Raw genomic sequence first — 17,711 nt, 5'->3', positions numbered from 1 at the left:
GACGTGTAGTGGAGTCGGTGTAGTGTTGACGTGTCTCTAAAGCGCTCTCCTCCCTTCAGCTCTCTCGCTTCTCTCTTTCTCTTACACCGGGCGGCGGAGCGCACCGGTAGCGCTGGACTATCCCTTTACAGCTCACTGGGACTTCATATAGTGACCGTGATTTCAGGAGACCGTCACCATGGGGAGTGAGTGAAGTGTTTTGAAACGATAATCGATGCAATTTTGCTGTTATATCACTGTAGAGTTCTCTTAGCATCATTAGCATACTAGCCAGACAGCTTTCTTTAATTGAAACCTGAGAGACTGGTGTAAGATTTATTTACTTAGATCTGTACTTTACTGCAAGTAAAATGCATTTCAGTTCCTCGTTAGTTTCTTTGTTTGATTCGTCGGTTGTTTTTCGTATGTGAATTAACATTTGCATTGCTTTTCTGGTGGCTAATAATAGCTACTTTCTTAACACGTTTGCATGCCTTGTATTACTACAAAATTGAAAACGACTAAGTTAACTGTTACTTCAGATATTTATCGTAAGACATTAAAAGCTAATACTGGGAGATACACTTTTGTAGTATATTGTTGGATTGCCAGACCAGAGGGAAGTTATCAAATACTACAAAGGCTAGCTAACAGGCATAAGTTACTGGTTAACTGAATCTATTTCTGTGTTTAACTTGATAATTTCTTGATGAAAAAATCGCTTTGTTATTAGGTCTGATCTCCTGTAACAGTATTACGTTGTATAAAAGGTCGGAAATATGAGTTTTAGCCTAACAGTTGAATGATGACGACGCTTTAGATTGGCTGCTGTTGTCCTAAGCAGCTCAACACGGGATTTAGGACGAAAGGGACTTCTCATCAGTTTTAATTTTGAATGACTGCTATTACGGCTTCTAAACATATCAGCAATTTTCTCCTCATATTGAGGTGCTAAAATAAAATGCAGGTATGTAGTTTAATTTGTGGCACCAAATGTTGCGTTTCTCCTTAACATTTCTGATTTTTTATTTCCAGTTAAGTTCTTGGAGGTTATAAAACCGTTTTGTGCGGTTTTGCCAGAAATCCAGAAACCGGAAAGAAAGGTATAACATTATACACTACATATATTATGTGTGTGTGTGTGTGTGTGTGTATGGCAAGCCGTTTTGACTTTTATTCCTTCTCCGGATATGAATTCTTGATATCAACAATTCAATTTTCACTTGTTAAAATGCTAATTCTTGATATCAAGAATTAAATAGTTGATATCTGTAATTGTATTTTCACTAGTTAAATGTCACCATAGGCTGCCATTCAAAATCAATTGTTGATATCAAGAATTAATTTCTTACTTCCAATTTCACATATCAGAAATACAATTCTTACTAGTAAAAATGTCTATTCTTGATATCAACAATTAAATTGTCACTAGTGACAATGTTTATTTCTGATATCTGAAAATGTATTTCTGATATCAACAATTTAATTGGTCAAGTCAAGTTGAGCTTTATTGTCATTCTGCTACATGTGGGGACATACAGTGGAACGAAATGTCGTGCCTCGCATGACCACGGTGCTACATAAATACAGACATACAACAATGAAGTAAAAAACACTATAAACATATACACAACTAACCTACTGACAGATTTTAACTATAAGTATACTATATATAAGTATTAACCCTATACAAACTAAAAAAATAAAAGATAAAAAATACAAACTATACGAATGCTTCACAAATACTGTACATGTGCAAAGAGAAACATTTTGAGTCAAGCAGCTGGTTGGGGAACAGAGCAGGATGATTTGTAGTGCCTGAGCATGTAAACATATTTTGCTGAGTTGATATCAAAAACTAAATTGTTGATATCAAGAATAGACATTTTTACTAGTAAGAATTGTATTTCTGATATGTGAAATTGGAAGTAAGAAATTAATTCTTGATATCAACAATTGATTTTGAATGGCAGCCTATGGTGACATTTAACTAGTGAAAATACAATTACAGATATCAACAATTTAATTCTTGATATCAAGAATTAGCATTTTAACAAGTGAAAATTTAATTACTGATATCAAGAATTCAATTTCCATGAGTGATGATGTCATTGTTGATATCAAGAATTAACATTGTTACTAGTGGAAATGTAATTGCTGATATCAAAAATAGCCATTGTTTCTAGTAGAAATCTAATTCCTGATATCAAGATTTAACATTTTAACTAGTAAAAATTGAATTGTTGATATCAAGAATTCATATCCTGAGAAGGAATAAGTCAAAACGGCTTGCCATAGTGTGTTTTCAACTAGTTTACATACAAACCTACATTTTGAACTCATATATTTGTCTTCCAGATCCAGTTCAGAGAAAAAGTGCTATGGACGGCCATCACATTGTTCATCTTTCTTGTTTGCTGTCAGGTAAGTTTGATTTCTTAAATGTATGACAATAGCACTTGCCTGTGCTTTAGTGCTGAGTGTTATGCTCAGTGTATAAAAATGAGGTTAAGAGCTCATGCAATGTGTCTCTCCCTCTCTCAGATCCCACTGTTTGGGATAATGTCTTCAGACTCCGCAGATCCATTCTACTGGATGAGAGTCATCTTGGCATCCAACAGAGGTAAGTCTGTTTCTTTACGTGGAATATTAAGATGTTACGGTAATCTTAATTATTTTCATACCTAGTTTATTCAAGCATGTAATATATACTGTCGTTCAAAACTTTGGGTTCAGTAAGACTAATACATTTGAGCAAAACGCATTGTGGGTTGTAAAGTTTACTAATGACCATGTTTTTCAGGTACTTTGATGGAGTTGGGTATCTCTCCCATTGTGACCTCTGGTCTGATCATGCAGCTGCTGGCTGGAGCTAAAATCATTGAGGTTGGAGACACACCTAAAGACAGAGCGCTTTTCAATGGAGCCCAGAAATGTATGTTTTTGTTATTGTTTTGAGTGTGTTGCATGTACATCTAATCAAGTGATTATTAAATAGTTATAGATTAGTTATGATGATTAATTTTGTTGATGGCAATTTGTTTTATTTTTTTCTCAGTGTTTGGTATGATCATCACCATTGGCCAGGCTATTGTGTACGTCATGACTGGAATGTATGGAGACCCTTCAGAGATGGGTGCTGGCATCTGTCTGCTGATCATCATTCAGGTAAGAGAGCATGCACACACACAACAGAAGTTTTTTGGGAAAGTGATGTAATTATGTTTGTGTGCTTTTCCTGTAGTTGTTTGTGGCCGGTCTGATCGTGTTGCTGCTGGATGAGTTGCTGCAGAAAGGTTACGGTTTGGGCTCTGGTATCTCGCTCTTCATCGCCACCAACATCTGTGAGACAATCGTATGGAAGGCGTTCAGCCCAACCACAGTCAACACAGGCAGAGGTTTGTGTTCAAGACACAGCATCTCTGTTTGAACCATATTTTGAACTTAAGTGATGTTGACTGAATGTTGTTTGTGTACATACAGGTACTGAGTTTGAAGGAGCCATTATTGCTCTGTTCCACCTTTTGGCCACTCGTACCGATAAAGTGCGAGCACTGAGAGAGGCCTTCTACAGACAAAACCTGCCCAACCTCTTGAACCTCATTTCTACAGTCTTCGTCTTTGCTGTGGTCATATACTTCCAGGTCAGTTTTTTTTTATTATTATTTTGTTGCAAAGTAATGTGAATAATGAACTAAGTTGAATTTAAGATTGAATTGCAGCAGAAGTCTGTCTCTATTTCTAGTTTTTCATAGTGTTTTGATAAATATGTATAATGATAGATAGGTTTTTATAGATTTTGTATTATATTTGTAGCATATATTGTAGCTTATTTATTTGTTATTTATTTTAATCTGCTATAGCGGGTAAAATAAGTATTGAACACGTCACAATTTTTCTCAGTAAATATATTTCTAAAGGTGCTTTTGACTGAAATTTTCACCAAATGTCGATAACAACACAAGTAATCCATACATGCAAAGAAAAGAAAATGAATAACTTCAGAAATGAAGTTATCTGTAATAAAATGGAATGACACAGGGAAAAAGTATTGAACACATGAAGAAAGGGAGGTGCAAAAAGGCATGGAAAGCCAAGACACCAGCTGAAATCTATCAGTAATTAGAAAGCAATCCTGCCACTACTCAGTGGAAATTAATATTAGCTGCTTCAGTCCTAACACCTACAATACTTGGTAACCAGGATGATGAAGATGAAACATGGGTGGACATTTCAGCAAGACAATGATCCCAAACACAGCCAATGAAACTCGCAGTTGGTTTCAGAAAAAGAAAATAAAGCTGCAAGAATGGCCCAGCCAGTCACCTGACTTGAATCCAATAGAAACCTTCACAATTTGAAGACTGGGCCAAAATCACACCTGAGCAATGCATGCGACTAGTTTCTCCATACAGGAGGCGTCTTGAAGCTGTCATTACCAACAAAGGCTTTTGTACAAAGTATTAAATAAATTTCAGTAGTTCAATACTTTTTCCCTGTGTCATTCCATTTTATCACACACAACTTAATTTCTGAACTTATTAGTATGTATGAATTGATGAAAAATTGCTGAATGTTGTTTTGCACAGGGCTTCAGAGTTGACCTGCCCATCAAGTCTGCACGTTACCGTGGCCAGTACAACACATATCCCATCAAGCTGTTCTACACCTCCAACATTCCCATCATCCTGCAGTCAGCTCTGGTCTCTAACCTGTACGTCATTTCTCAGATGCTCTCCACCCGCTTCAGTGGAAATTTCCTGGTCAACCTACTGGGTACTTGGTCTGTAAGTGTCACCAGTGCTTGTTGCTGTGTACCATGTCTTCCGCTAAATTCAAAGTGCAAATCCAGAGATTATTTTATAGGATGCAGACCAGAAACCAAATAGAACTAGATATGGAAGAGGAAACATTCCTAATAGTTTTTTCTTTTTTTGTTGTTGTTATTGTAGGATACCACATCCGGTGGTCCAGCTCGTTCCTACCCTGTAGGCGGTCTGTGTTACTATCTGTCTCCTCCAGAATCATTTGGTTCTGTGCTTGATGACCCAGTCCATGCAGCGATCTACATTGTATTCATGCTGGGATCCTGTGCCTTCTTTTCTAAGACCTGGATTGAAGTTTCCGGATCATCTGCTAAAGATGTACGTTACTAGTTCTTGATCATTTATCAATGTTGTTTTTGGATATTTGATTTGAAGTTGTAATGGTTGTGTGTTTTTAGGTGGCCAAGCAACTGAAAGAACAGCAGATGGTGATGAGGGGACACAGAGAGACCTCCATGGTTCATGAACTCAACAGGTAAGCTACAAACAAATTAGCTTTTTAAGTACTTGCTTGTCAGGGCCTTCATTAATCTCACACATTCTCTTTGTTATTCAGGTACATCCCCACAGCGGCTGCATTTGGTGGACTGTGTATTGGAGGCCTTTCAGTAATGGCTGACTTCCTGGGTGCCATCGGCTCTGGAACAGGAATCCTATTGGCTGTTACCATTATCTATCAGTACTTTGAAATATTTGTTAAGGAACAGAGTGAAGTTGGCAGCATGGGAGCGCTACTCTTCTAAATAAGGACACTCACAAAACACACCCACACATACTTGCTGACACCTTATAAAACACTTTTATTATTTTTATGATTGTTGTCCTTTTTATTTTTTATTTCGGTGCGATTTAAGCATTTAAAATGGTCTGTCACAAGTGCTGTCTTGGGAGAACGCTAGTTCCGGCTGAGCATGTTCTCCTACTTGTCAGAAGTGGCAAAACGTTTCTAAAATTCAGTGATTAAGCTGAACTTCAGTGATGGGACAGTAAAGATGGACTCTGTGAGCTCTGACTAGGAATATTCAGGAGTTTTCTCATCTCAGGCTGTCCTTCCTCCATCTCCACGTGTCACTGAATCCCTTTATTCACGCTTATGTTTATTTCTTGTCTGATCCTAGTTATGCCAGGTAAAAGGATTTTCCAGGAAGTATTGATAATGTTGAGTGATTTTATTTACTCGACACTGCCAAGTTTGACTCCACACACGCACAAACTGTTTCTTTTTCATCTCAGTTTGTCATATCAGTCTTGTATGTGAGGCTTACAGACATTTATTTTTCCCATAATAGCTGCAAGGCTCACTCTCTCCTCATACTGTATTTAATCATACAAAACGTGATGGTTTAGTTAAGGCAAAAGATCTGTCAGCAGAATAGCTTGTCAGTTCTAAACAAGGCAACATTACAACAGGGGAAATGCAGCACTCAGTGTGGCACCAGTGGCATGTTTTTTATTTTAATTGTTTTGTGTGTTTGTGTGTGCGCGTGTACTCCTTTACGCTGGAATCCTTTTGTACAGAACACATCTTACACAGTAGGCTTAAAGGATTTTCTGTTTTTGAAAGTGCTTGGCAGACAGAACTGGTTACACCTGAAGTCTGTTTACTTTCAAAATTAAGCCCTTTTTACTATATCATTGGGTGTCTGTATATATGACATTTAATGCAATCCGCAACCATGTAAAATAAGTCTTTCCTTTCCTTTTTTTTTTCTTTTTTTTTTGAACTATGTAAAAAGAAATGTTCCGAACAAATATATTCAGCAAAGACTGATCATTCTCAATAAAAACTCATTTTTGGGAAATACGATGTTTTATTTGTGAGCATGGACCTTTAAGTTTAGAGATTATAAAACTAAATCTTTTTACGTGAATGCAAAAAATGGCTCCGTTTCTTTTCACATATGGCATGGTAAAGTTTGAGCTGTTATGCAGGTTTATTTAACATCATCTGCAGTACTTCACATTCTGAATTGTGTTAGCTATGTTTAACTACAAAGAAAATATCATAATTCAGAAAACTCAAGTATAATGCTATGGCTGTAAAAGTTTTGAAATTAGTTAAAGCCCTGATGGGATGTTAATAATGTAAGTATTCATGACTAAAGTCCTTTAAACTTCTTATTTTAAACAGTACTGTTCTATTCGTTTCCTAAGCTCTATTAGTGTCACAAGAATTATACTAAAATCGATTTCAAAAGGGTAAACTTAAAAGAATGGTGGGTATATTATTTTCTTACAGGCAATCTGAGAGGCAATAATTTGGGGTCCTCGTCTTCTGTTTATGACGTCATGATATTTGATTTGATAACGTGGGTTGAAAGCGGTGTCATGACAAAGTGAGAAATGAATGACAGTAGGACGGATAGATAGTGGCTGATCGTTGCTGGTGAACAGGGAACTTTTGGAGTTGATGCCGCAAAATATTGATAAAGCGCTGAATTATATCTGCTTTTGCTACATTTACTTTACAATTTCTGTGTAGAAAGCAATGACTACAGTCAACGAGGAAGGTAATTCATAGTCGGTTCCTGAAATGGATTATTATTTTATTTTATTTTTTTAAATTAATTTATGTTATCAATAGCTGGCAATCTGTTTGCTCTCAAAGTTTAAAGTAAGATCTGAAACTTAATTGTAGCCATAAGACTAGATGAAAGGTATGACCTTGTCGTAATTCGGTGAATACTTTGACATGTGGGAGTATTTTATCTTTACTTTACTGATGTCACACTGTGACTGAAAAATTAAATTGCGACTTTAATTAAATTAAATAAAATTTACATTTTTGAATATTCTGTAAACTGATGTTGTATATTAACCCACATTGTTCCAAATGATTGAGGACTTTTTTTTAAAATATCATTATTATTATTGTTTTATTACAAGAGTCAAGGGTCACAGTAATACATAAGTGACAAATTATGACAAAATAAACTGGAAATTTCCATTTCTAGGAATAACACTTTATTGACAGAAATAGACACGAATCATATGAACATTACACAATGTAAAAAGCAATACTTAAAAATGAACAGTGAATGTTGTCCTGGGAAATACAACTTTTAAACATTGTTTTTTATTCATTTTAAACATTGTTTACACTAGTAATATAAAATAAAGGGATATATGTGACCCTGGACCACAAAACCAGTCATAAGGGTCCATTTTTTTACATTAAGATTTATATATCATCTGAAAGCTGAATAAATAAGCTGTCCATTGATGCATTGGTCTGTTATGATTGGACAATATTTGGCTGAGAAACAACTGTTTGAAAATCTGGAATCTGAGGGTGCAAAAAAATCTAAATATTGAGAAAATCACCTTTAAAGTTGTCCAAATGAAATTCTTAGCTATGCATATTACTAATCAAAAATGAAGTTTTGATATATTTACGGTAGGAAATTTACAAAATATCTTCATGGAACATGATCTTTACTTACAATCCTAATCATTTTTGGCATAAAAGAAAAATTGATAATTTTGACCCATACAATGTATTGTTAGATATTGCTATAAATATACGTGCTACTTAAGACTGGTTTTGTTGTCCAGGGTCACATATTTTCTTTTCAAGTTGTTATTAATTACTTACGTACTTGACAACTATTAATTGTCATCATTAACTCTTTACAGGGAAGGACCGAGTCATATTTGTTACCAAGGAAGAACATGAAATTCCCAGCAGTGTGAAACTGGCTGAGGAGGATACAGATGAGGACCATGAAGAAAAAGGTGATAGATGGAAAGAAATACTTCCTTTTTGAGATGAAACTGTGGAACTTTGTCATTTTAAATCCACCTAACCTTCTCCTTGTGTTCAGGTCTCATCTTGCCAAGTGGTGAGATAAATTGGGACTGTCCGTGTTTAGGGGGTATGGCAAGTGGAGAGTGTGGAGAGCAATTTAAGACTGCATTCACTTGCTTCCACTTTAGTCAAGAAGAGGTGAAGGGTTCGGACTGTCTGGAGCAGTTCAGAAGCATGCAGGAGTGTTTTCGGCAACATTCTGAACTCTTCCCGCAAGAAGATGATCTTCAAAGTGCCGATACTGGATCAAACGCAGAACAAAAAGACTCCCCTTCCATTTCTGACTTCAGCACAAGCAAAGAGTCTGATCCTCTGCCCACTGGCACGAATGATACGCCTTCACAGCTGCCCATAGCTAGTTAAAATTGGAGAACAACTGATTTCCCTCTCTTATTCCACTTTTTTGTTTTACTTGAATCTATTTATATCTGTTTTTAAGATGAGACATAAAGCAAACATGGACACTGAATAAATGCAGAAAGTAACAATATATGGAAATATAAAATATGTTTTGATCAACGTGATATCCTGAAATATATAATGTGATATCTTAAAAATGATGAGACATCCAGAAAAAGAAACCATATATAGGATGGATGTTTTTGTTGAACTCTCTCTTTTATAGTGTGTTCTGAAAAATATCAACTTCATATTTATACATTGTGTTCTTTCTTTTCTTTTTTTATACTCCTTTTTCATTTTTTGTTCTATTTATAATCTGGTTAATCCAAATGATGTGTGAAAGCGTGTGATTTAAAGTCTACTGAGATTAACGTGTCAGACGTACTTGAGTGAGTACAAGTATTTGCGTGTAAAATGTGAGATCATATTTTGATTAAAAGTTATAAACTCATCAATTTTATATTGTTTGGCCATTTAAGTATATATGTATATAATTGTGTGCTGGTTTAGTCAAACAGTATCAGAGTAATTTAAGGGAAGTTAATGAATCACCTTTCACATTGGGTCCAAAAGTTTGAGATTACATAAAAAGTTGAAATTTAAAATCTTTGATTCAAAACATACCGTCTAACATCTGTATTCCACATGAAGTCATACAGATTTGGAATGACATGAGGCTGAGTAAATGGTGACAGAATTTTTTGGGTGAAAAAATATCTCAGTTCTAGCAAATTCTGTCAGTCAAGGCTCTACTGACATATTTAAATGAGATCTGTCTATGAGGTTTCTTGAATGATATATTTTGACAGCCAATTTCACACATGGTGGGAAAAAAGTGAAATGGAAAATAGCTTTAGATTTTTCAATGCCCTTGAGTCAATCATCCAAGGTCAGTAAAATGAAATTGATGTTTCTGAACTGGGGTTTGTTTTTATGTTTTTGGGAGAGTGCCACATCATGTTTGGCTTGTTCAATGATTGCCTGACAGATAACTGAAGTTTCTTATTGGATGATACTAGAGGGAAAACCAAGTAAACTGACCAACGGAGTGATAGGGAGGAGGTTAGAGGGTCAGCAGGGCAGTGTTCATATAAACCTCTGTAATTCTTCCTGTGAACTACAGACAAACCCTGAGAGAACTTGTAAGTATAAACCTCTGCTTACAGATATATATATATATAATGTATATCTGCTGTTTTCATAACTTTATATCTCCTCTGTGAATACAGGAATGATGTCCAGCCTAAAGGAGATCTGTGCCGGATTACCCCATGATCCTCTTCCTCCAAACCGTGGCAGAGACCCCAGCATACCTCATGCACCTGTCCGTACTCCAAACCTCACCCCAGAAGAAGAACGGGTGAGTAAATATATCTCTGACACATCCATTCGGGGTTATTTGGTCATTATAATTGAAAATTAAAAAAATAAATAAAATATCTGATCAGCTTTCTTTCATACAATGACAGTGCATGAGGACCAAAAAGGACAAAAACCATAAAGCATCATACATGTAATGCATATGACTTGTATGCTACATTCCAAATCTTTAGAAGCGATATGATAACTTTGTGTGGGGAACAGACTGAGATTTAAGTTGTCATTCAGTAAAAATGTTTTTGATTCTAACAAATCACATTGATTCTTTAAAATGTCTTGATTAGTTTACATGTTGTGTAATGAGATGGCTATTTACAGCCCTAAAATATGAAATGCATAAAATGATAATGTTGTTCTGGAATATACACTGCTGTTCAAAAGTAAACGAAATTAATACTTTTATTCAGCAAGGATACATTCAATTTGTCAAAAGTGATTTGTCAAAAACTGTTCAACATTGTTGTCATTTTTACAGTGATATTCACAATATTACTGTTTCAAAAACAAAACAAACCTTACTGACCCCAAACTTTTGAACTGTAGATTTTTAAATGAATTAGGATGTTTAAATTCTACACAGTGATCAACAGTGGTTAAAAATACAAAATCCTCCAAATCTTTCCACACTGGGAGCCCTGTCAATCATTAGAGAAGATAAGAGTCTGAGTTTTGTAAGAGAGAAGGCAACAAATGCTCAGTGAAATGGGGGATGAGGGACAGAGACCAAAACATTTTGTAACTTGATTGCATCATGCTCACTCAGTCTATCCTTTCGGTTCATCTCTACAGAACGCTCCTGTTCTTGATCTCTGTCATTGCTTCTCTGTCTCTCTAGCTGGCTTTGAGGAATGCTTTGAGATACTTTCCTCCAAATCTGCATGCGACTCTGGCTACAGAGTTTGCACAGGAGCTCAGACAGTATGGACACATTTACATGTACCGCTTCTGTCCTACACTACGTATGAGGTACAAAATAAGCAAATGCATGGACAACTGTATTAATATACCATGTCTTGACCATGGCATTTCACACCGTATCTGTGACTGTATGTGTGTGCTATAGAGCCTATCCTATTGATCAGTACCCATGCAGAACAAGACAAGCTGCTTCCATCATGCTTATGATAATGAACAACCTGGATCCTGCTGTAGCACAGGTACATTTTCACATGTGATATGTAATAATCCAGAAATGGCTGGGAGGGTCAATCAGCAAGAGGGCCTTTTTTTTTAGACCTATAGATCTTGCTTTTCCTTCTTGAAGAAAATATTTTATGGTGTAAGTACTGTATCTCTAAAATACACCCTCATTTTTAATGCGTGTCTGCTCGCAGTTCCCACAAGAGCTTGTCACATATGGAGGAAACGGACAGGTGTTCAGCAACTGGGCGCAGGTAGATTTGTACAGATTTATGTATCTGTAATATAATATTTTATGCACCTATAATACACATTTTTCTTCATATACACTGTGTTTATGTGCGTGTATGTATACGTAGTTCTGGTTGGTATTTCACTATCTGAGCACCATGACTGAAGAGCAGACCCTTGTGATGTACAGTGGTCATCCTTTGGGTCTTTTTCCCAGCCTTCCTTCTTCTCCACGCTGTGTTATCACAAACGGCATGGTGAGATACACACAGACCTTTATGCATGAGTATGGGTTATTTTTTACCTATAAGGGTGCATCTCTTTATCTTCTTGTTTTGTTTCAGGTCATTCCAAACTATTCTTCCAGAGAGGAATATGAGAAGATGTTTGCTATGGGCATTACAATGTGAGATTTCACCAATACCTATTAGTTAGTCTCTTTTAGAAAATGTGCATATGTACACTACTATTCTAGTTTACCAGTTTGAGGTTGGTGAGATAAGGATTAAGTGTATCTCTAATCATGAAGGCTGCATTTATTTAATCAAAAATATAGTAAAACAGTAATATTGTCAAATATTATTACAAATTAATATGCTGATTTGGTACTTAAGAATTTTCTTTTCTTATTATTAATGTTGAAAACAGTTGTGATGCTTAATATTTTTGTGGAAACTGTGATGAATTTGTTGGGATTCTTTGTTGAATAGAAAGTTCCAAATATAATTTATGTGAAATACATTATAAATATTTTTACTGTCACTTTTAATCAATATAATGCATGCCTGAAGAACTGGGTGATAGTATAGTCTGTATTGTCTCGTGTATATGTTTCTCTGTGTTTATGGTCAGGTATGGACAGATGACCGCTGGAAGTTACTGTTACATCGGCCCTCAGGGCATCGTCCATGGAACCATGGTAACAATGCATCTATTAAAAAATGTCTGTTCTATCAAATGAAAACATAAAAAAAACAGATCTAAACAAGTATTTCTCTGTGTATATAGTTGACAGTGCTCAATGCTGGTCGGAGATACTTGGGCTCAGGTGACCTGAGGGGTCGTGTGTTTGTGACATCTGGTCTGGGTGGCATGAGCGGAGCACAAGCAAAGGCAGCAGTCATTACTGGCTGTGTTGGGGTCATTGCAGAGGTTAGATAATGGTCAAAATAAATGCTCACTATTATTATATATTTCTAGCCAGTCAGTATATTCAGTTTCCTGTTAAAAACAAATATGCTTACCAATCAGTGAGTTACACCTCAAATTTAATCACAAAAAATATATATAATTTATAGAAGATAATTATAGATTATAAATTATAGACATAATTTAAGAAGCAGTCTCAACTTTAAATGCACCAAAATGTGAACCCAGTTGTTTGCATTCACACTTTTACTGGCATTAGAAGTGGGCATATGTCTCATTTTGGTCCATTTCAGTTTTCATGTATATTTTTAAACAGTTGTCCCTCAATCAATAATTTCCATAAAACTGAGATAAAATATTTGTAATTATGCAAATTCAAAAATAAAGTGAACCTTATATTATAAGAGAACAACAGCATGGATTTATAGCAAACCTCAGTCAAAATCTTAATAGCAAAGTGGAGTAAAACGCTTAAAAACTAGTTTGGATTCTTTACATTCTTCAGAAGTCCAGATTGCAAAACACCCTCAGGCCCCTAAAATGATACACATGTGAAACACCTTCTGTGCATAATCATAGCTGACCTCTGCAGGTTGATGAAGCTCCACTAAAAAAAAGGCACGAGCAGGGTTGGCTGATGGAAATCACTAGTGACTTGAGCCACTGCATCCAACGCATCAGGTACAGTATGCAAGGAAATATACATAGAAACACATTGAAACACACAGACTTATCTTCAACTTGTGCTTAATCTTATAGGGAGGCCAGAAAGGCAAAGATGGCCTTGAGTTTAGGCTACCATGGCAACATTGTGGATCTCTGGTAAGTTGTGTGCTTCATATTCTATTTGCAATAGTTTCCATTTTTTAGTAAATTATAAGTGCAGTATTTTTCAGGGAGCGCCTCTACCTGGAGTATAAGAAGACAGGAGAGTTGTTGGTTGATTTGGGTTCTGATCAGACATCACTTCATAATCCATTCAGTGGAGGATATTATCCAGTGCAACTTGCCTTCAGACAAGCCATTCAGCTCATGAACACCGAGCCTGAGCGCTTCAAAACCCTAGTACATGAAAGGTACACACAGAAATCGCTTGATATGAGTTTCACAAATAACTAAAAGTTATTTAAAACTGCATAAGCTGCAACTCCCTTGTGTAGTCTTCGCAGGCAGGTGGCTGCCATCAATAAATTGTCTGATGCAGGGATGTTCTTCTGGGACTACGGCAATGCTTTTCTATTAGAAGCCCAGAGAGCAGGCAAGTGAAGAGTCAGCTGCCCTTACATGGCTACTTACCAAATAAATAAATAAATAGATGAGTTTGAAAGTTTATGAATTATTTCATTTAGTGAGAAGAAAGAGACCACAGAGTGATAGGAGAGATGTGAAACTATAGCAATGCAGAAAAATGCAAAATTGGTCAATTCTAAATTTTGTCTTCAATAATAAACCTGTCTTAATACATAGATATTTATGGAAGCTCACTTGTGCCACAGAAAAAAATAAAAAGGTAATTGTGATTTTTATCTTAAAATTCTTTCTTTTTTCTCAAACTTCTAAGTTTATATATACAAATGTGACTATTTTCAGAATTGCAAGGTTAATTCTGTTAATTTTGTCAGTTTAATTCTGAGAAGAATTGTGAGATATAAACTCGCAATTCGCATATGTAAGAAAAAAGAAAAAATATTGTCACAATTACCTTTTTTATATCATGGCAGAAAACAACAAAAAGAGAATTGTGACATGTAAACTCTGAATTAGGGAGAAGAAAGTCAGAATTATATAAACTCAGATTTGTGCAATGTAAAATTAAAATTACGAGAAAAAAATACAGAATTGCAAGTTTATATCTCGAAAATTTTGAATTTCTATTTTGCAATCCTGAGAACAAAAAGTCAGAACTGTGAGATAAAAAGTCACAATACCTTTCTTTTCTTTTCTTTTTCCGCCATGGTGGAAACAACCTTCCACAGAAATTTGACCTAAAATGCCATGATTATCCAGTCAGTATTACATACTCCAGTGGGCCATATAATAAAACCTTTCAACATCTAAGTATGCATTGTTAAACTCAAACTCAAAATCCGTTGAAGACAAAAAGTGCATCAGTAAACATGTTCTTCTGTCTCTTCAAGGTGCGGAGGTAGAGAAGAAAGGGGGAGGGGCTACTGAATTTAAATTTCCCTCATATGTCCAACACATAATGGGGTAAGTGACCATTCGCATGCTTACACACATATATGTACTAACTACACACACTCACAGACTAGTTTTAATGTTTGCCCCTTCCTGTAGAGATATTTTTTCACTGGGTTTTGGGCCATTTCGTTGGGTCTGTACCTCTGGTGACCCTGCTGACCTGGCTGAGACTGACGCAATCGCCACTGCTGTACTAGAAGAGATCAGTTCCACAGTAACCGAATGTGTCCGACAGCAATACAGTGATAACATCCACTGGATCCGCGAAGCTGGGAAACACAAGATGGTATGAGTCACAGGCACCCAATCCTAAATCACCACAATGTTCATTTTGTAGTCACATAAATTTATTTACGGATCGATTTTGAACTTATACTGACATCAAGTGGTGTGGATTCTGCATAACACCAAAGAAAGTGATGCCATTGTGAAAATCTTATTCACAGTCAGCCCGAATTTATTCAGTTGAGAAAAGTGTCCAATGATAGGCATACAATTATGATTTTAAACATACGTTTTAATTAATTTCTTAAAGATTCTTAAAATGTACTGGATCTTTTAGGTTGTGTGTTATAATAATGCTTTGTGCGCTCAGGCTGCAATTTGCATAGTAAGATTGAGTTTTGTGTTTAGGTTGTGGGTTCGCAGGCCCGTATTCTCTATTCGGACCAGCGAGGAAGAGTATCCATCGCATTGGCCATAAACCAAGCCATTGCTAAGGGCAGAGTCTCGGTAAAGCTACTGAAGTGTGCATACTACAGTACTCATTTAATTCTGGTTCATTAATACACACTTTGCCCCTCAGGCTCCAGTGGTCATCAGTAGAGACCACCATGATGTCAGTGGGACAGACAGCCCCTTCAGGGAGACCTCAAATGTTTATGATGGCTCTGCCTTCTGTGCAGGTACAAACAGACACATCTAGAAATACAAGTGAACTCGTCGTCCTTATACTAACTATACTGAGTAAGGGATAATGTATAGTAATGATGACACTGTAAAATAAACCAGACAAGGTGATCAGGAAGGGTGTTGTATTATCCTGAGAGGGGTTTATTGTGCAATAATGACAACAAATGTTTTCATATATATTAACTTACTTATTACATGTCTACTTAGAGAAGGAAAAAATCTAATTGTGACCCTGGACCACAAAAGCAGTCTTAAGTCGCTGGGGTATATTTGTAGCAATAGCCAAAAATATACTGTTTGGGTCAAAATGATCAATTTCTCTTTTATGCCAAAAATCATTAGGATATTAAGTAAAGATCATGTTCCATGAAGATATTTTGTAAATTTCCTACCATAAATATATTCAAACTTAATTTTTGATTAGTAATATGCATTCCTAAGAACTTAATTTGGACAACTTTAAAGGCAGTTTTCTCAGTATTTTGATCTTTTTGCACCCTCAGATTCCAGATTTTCAAATAGTTGTATCTCGGCCAAATATTATCCAATCCTAACAGACAACACATCAATGGAAACCTTATTTATTCAGCTTTCAGATGATGTATGAATCTCGGTCCATGGTCCATGGTCACAAATTACCATGATTTTAATTTTATTAGCTGTCATAAAAATAAATGAAATACAAAAATATATGATAACAGAATGCTCTGATTGACCAATCAGAATGAAGTATTACAGAGAGCCTATTTAATATATTTATGTCTGTGCATTTATTATAGACATGGCAGTGCAGAACTTTGTTGGTGATGCATTCCGTGGTGCCACATGGGTTGCTTTGCACAATGGAGGTGGAGTTGGATGGTAAGGAGAGATTTGACTATTGATGAAAACTAATTTAGAAATTAATTCTAATTCAATCACTAATAGCTGGCCATTGTGTATTACTGATTGAGCAGAAAGACTTTTTGGAATAAAAATGTACCATAAAAAGTTTTTATTTAGTAATCAGTAGTGCATCAATTATATATTTTTATCTTTAGGGGGGAAGTGATAAATGGTGGTTTTGGATTGGTTCTGGATGGTTCTGAAGAGGCAGGGCAAAGAGCTAAACTAATGTTGAACTGGGACGTCTCTAATGGGGTGAGTATCTCTATGTGTATGTTTATATATACACTGATTATACTGATATATAAATACTGATGTGTATATCATTAGGTGGCACGAAGATGCTGGTCTGGCAACGCTAATGCTTATGAAACAATTCAACGTACCATGGAGGACCAGCGTCAGCTGAGAGTCACGATGCCCAACCCAGTACAGGAAGATCAAATTCTGGACCACGCACTGAAGGGATAAATTGAAATATGAGATTATGCATAAAAGGGCAACAGAATGAGTGTCTATGAACACACTTTCACATACCAGAAAAAAATAAAAAATAAAAATCAGTTTGAGTAATACAAGTATTTTTCTATTCAATCAGGTTGGACAATGGAATGCTTATATAGACTGTAAAATTCTACATAGTCAAATACATTAAAATCTAAGATTACCCTGAACTAGTGCATTATTTACAGCTACTTTTGTATTTTATAAATGAAAACAACTGTTTGGTTTTTAAATTTTATTTCAGTGAATTGATTTGAATAAAGTATTTGAGGTAAAGAAACAACCTGATGTGT

General features: G+C 35.8%; 3 protein-coding genes across 3 annotated transcripts; all 3 read left to right on the top strand.

Moving 5' to 3' along the window:
- Positions 1-6,679, top strand: LOC306845415 (protein transport protein Sec61 subunit alpha). The gene is made up of 12 exons (XM_079378193.1): positions 1-185; positions 1,015-1,082; positions 2,338-2,403; positions 2,524-2,602; positions 2,783-2,914; positions 3,038-3,147; positions 3,224-3,377; positions 3,463-3,623; positions 4,569-4,766; positions 4,932-5,123; positions 5,204-5,280; positions 5,362-6,679. Exons 1-12 carry the CDS (start codon positions 179-181, stop codon positions 5,546-5,548), a joined length of 1,431 nt encoding a protein of 476 aa, XP_079234319.1. The 5' UTR covers positions 1-178; the 3' UTR covers positions 5,549-6,679.
- Positions 6,680-7,096: 417 nt separating this feature from the next.
- Positions 7,097-9,474, top strand: LOC306844675 (mitochondrial intermembrane space import and assembly protein 40-B-like). The gene is made up of 3 exons (XM_079376977.1): positions 7,097-7,315; positions 8,442-8,540; positions 8,630-9,474. Exons 1-3 carry the CDS (start codon positions 7,294-7,296, stop codon positions 8,974-8,976), a joined length of 468 nt encoding a protein of 155 aa, XP_079233103.1. The 5' UTR covers positions 7,097-7,293; the 3' UTR covers positions 8,977-9,474.
- A 582-nt stretch (positions 9,475-10,056) lies between these two features.
- uroc1 (urocanate hydratase 1) lies at positions 10,057-17,691 on the top strand. Its single transcript, XM_079376628.1, has 20 exons — positions 10,057-10,157; positions 10,245-10,375; positions 11,231-11,361; positions 11,459-11,552; positions 11,730-11,789; positions 11,895-12,023; positions 12,111-12,172; positions 12,619-12,685; positions 12,775-12,918; positions 13,508-13,596; positions 13,675-13,737; positions 13,812-13,991; positions 14,076-14,173; positions 15,054-15,126; positions 15,214-15,403; positions 15,751-15,849; positions 15,923-16,022; positions 16,809-16,890; positions 17,070-17,169; positions 17,245-17,691. The coding sequence occupies exons 2-20, from the start codon at positions 10,247-10,249 to the stop codon at positions 17,383-17,385; spliced, it is 2,031 nt and encodes a 676-aa protein (XP_079232754.1). The 5' UTR covers positions 10,057-10,157; positions 10,245-10,246; the 3' UTR covers positions 17,386-17,691.
- Positions 17,692-17,711: the final 20 nt, after the last annotated feature.

Source organism: Barbus barbus (assembly GCF_936440315.1).
Source record: "Barbus barbus genome assembly, chromosome: 25".
NCBI lineage: Eukaryota > Metazoa > Chordata > Actinopteri > Cypriniformes > Cyprinidae > Barbus > Barbus barbus.
Note: the sequence above shows the minus strand (reverse complement) of the source record. Positions and strands in the feature narration are given on the sequence as shown.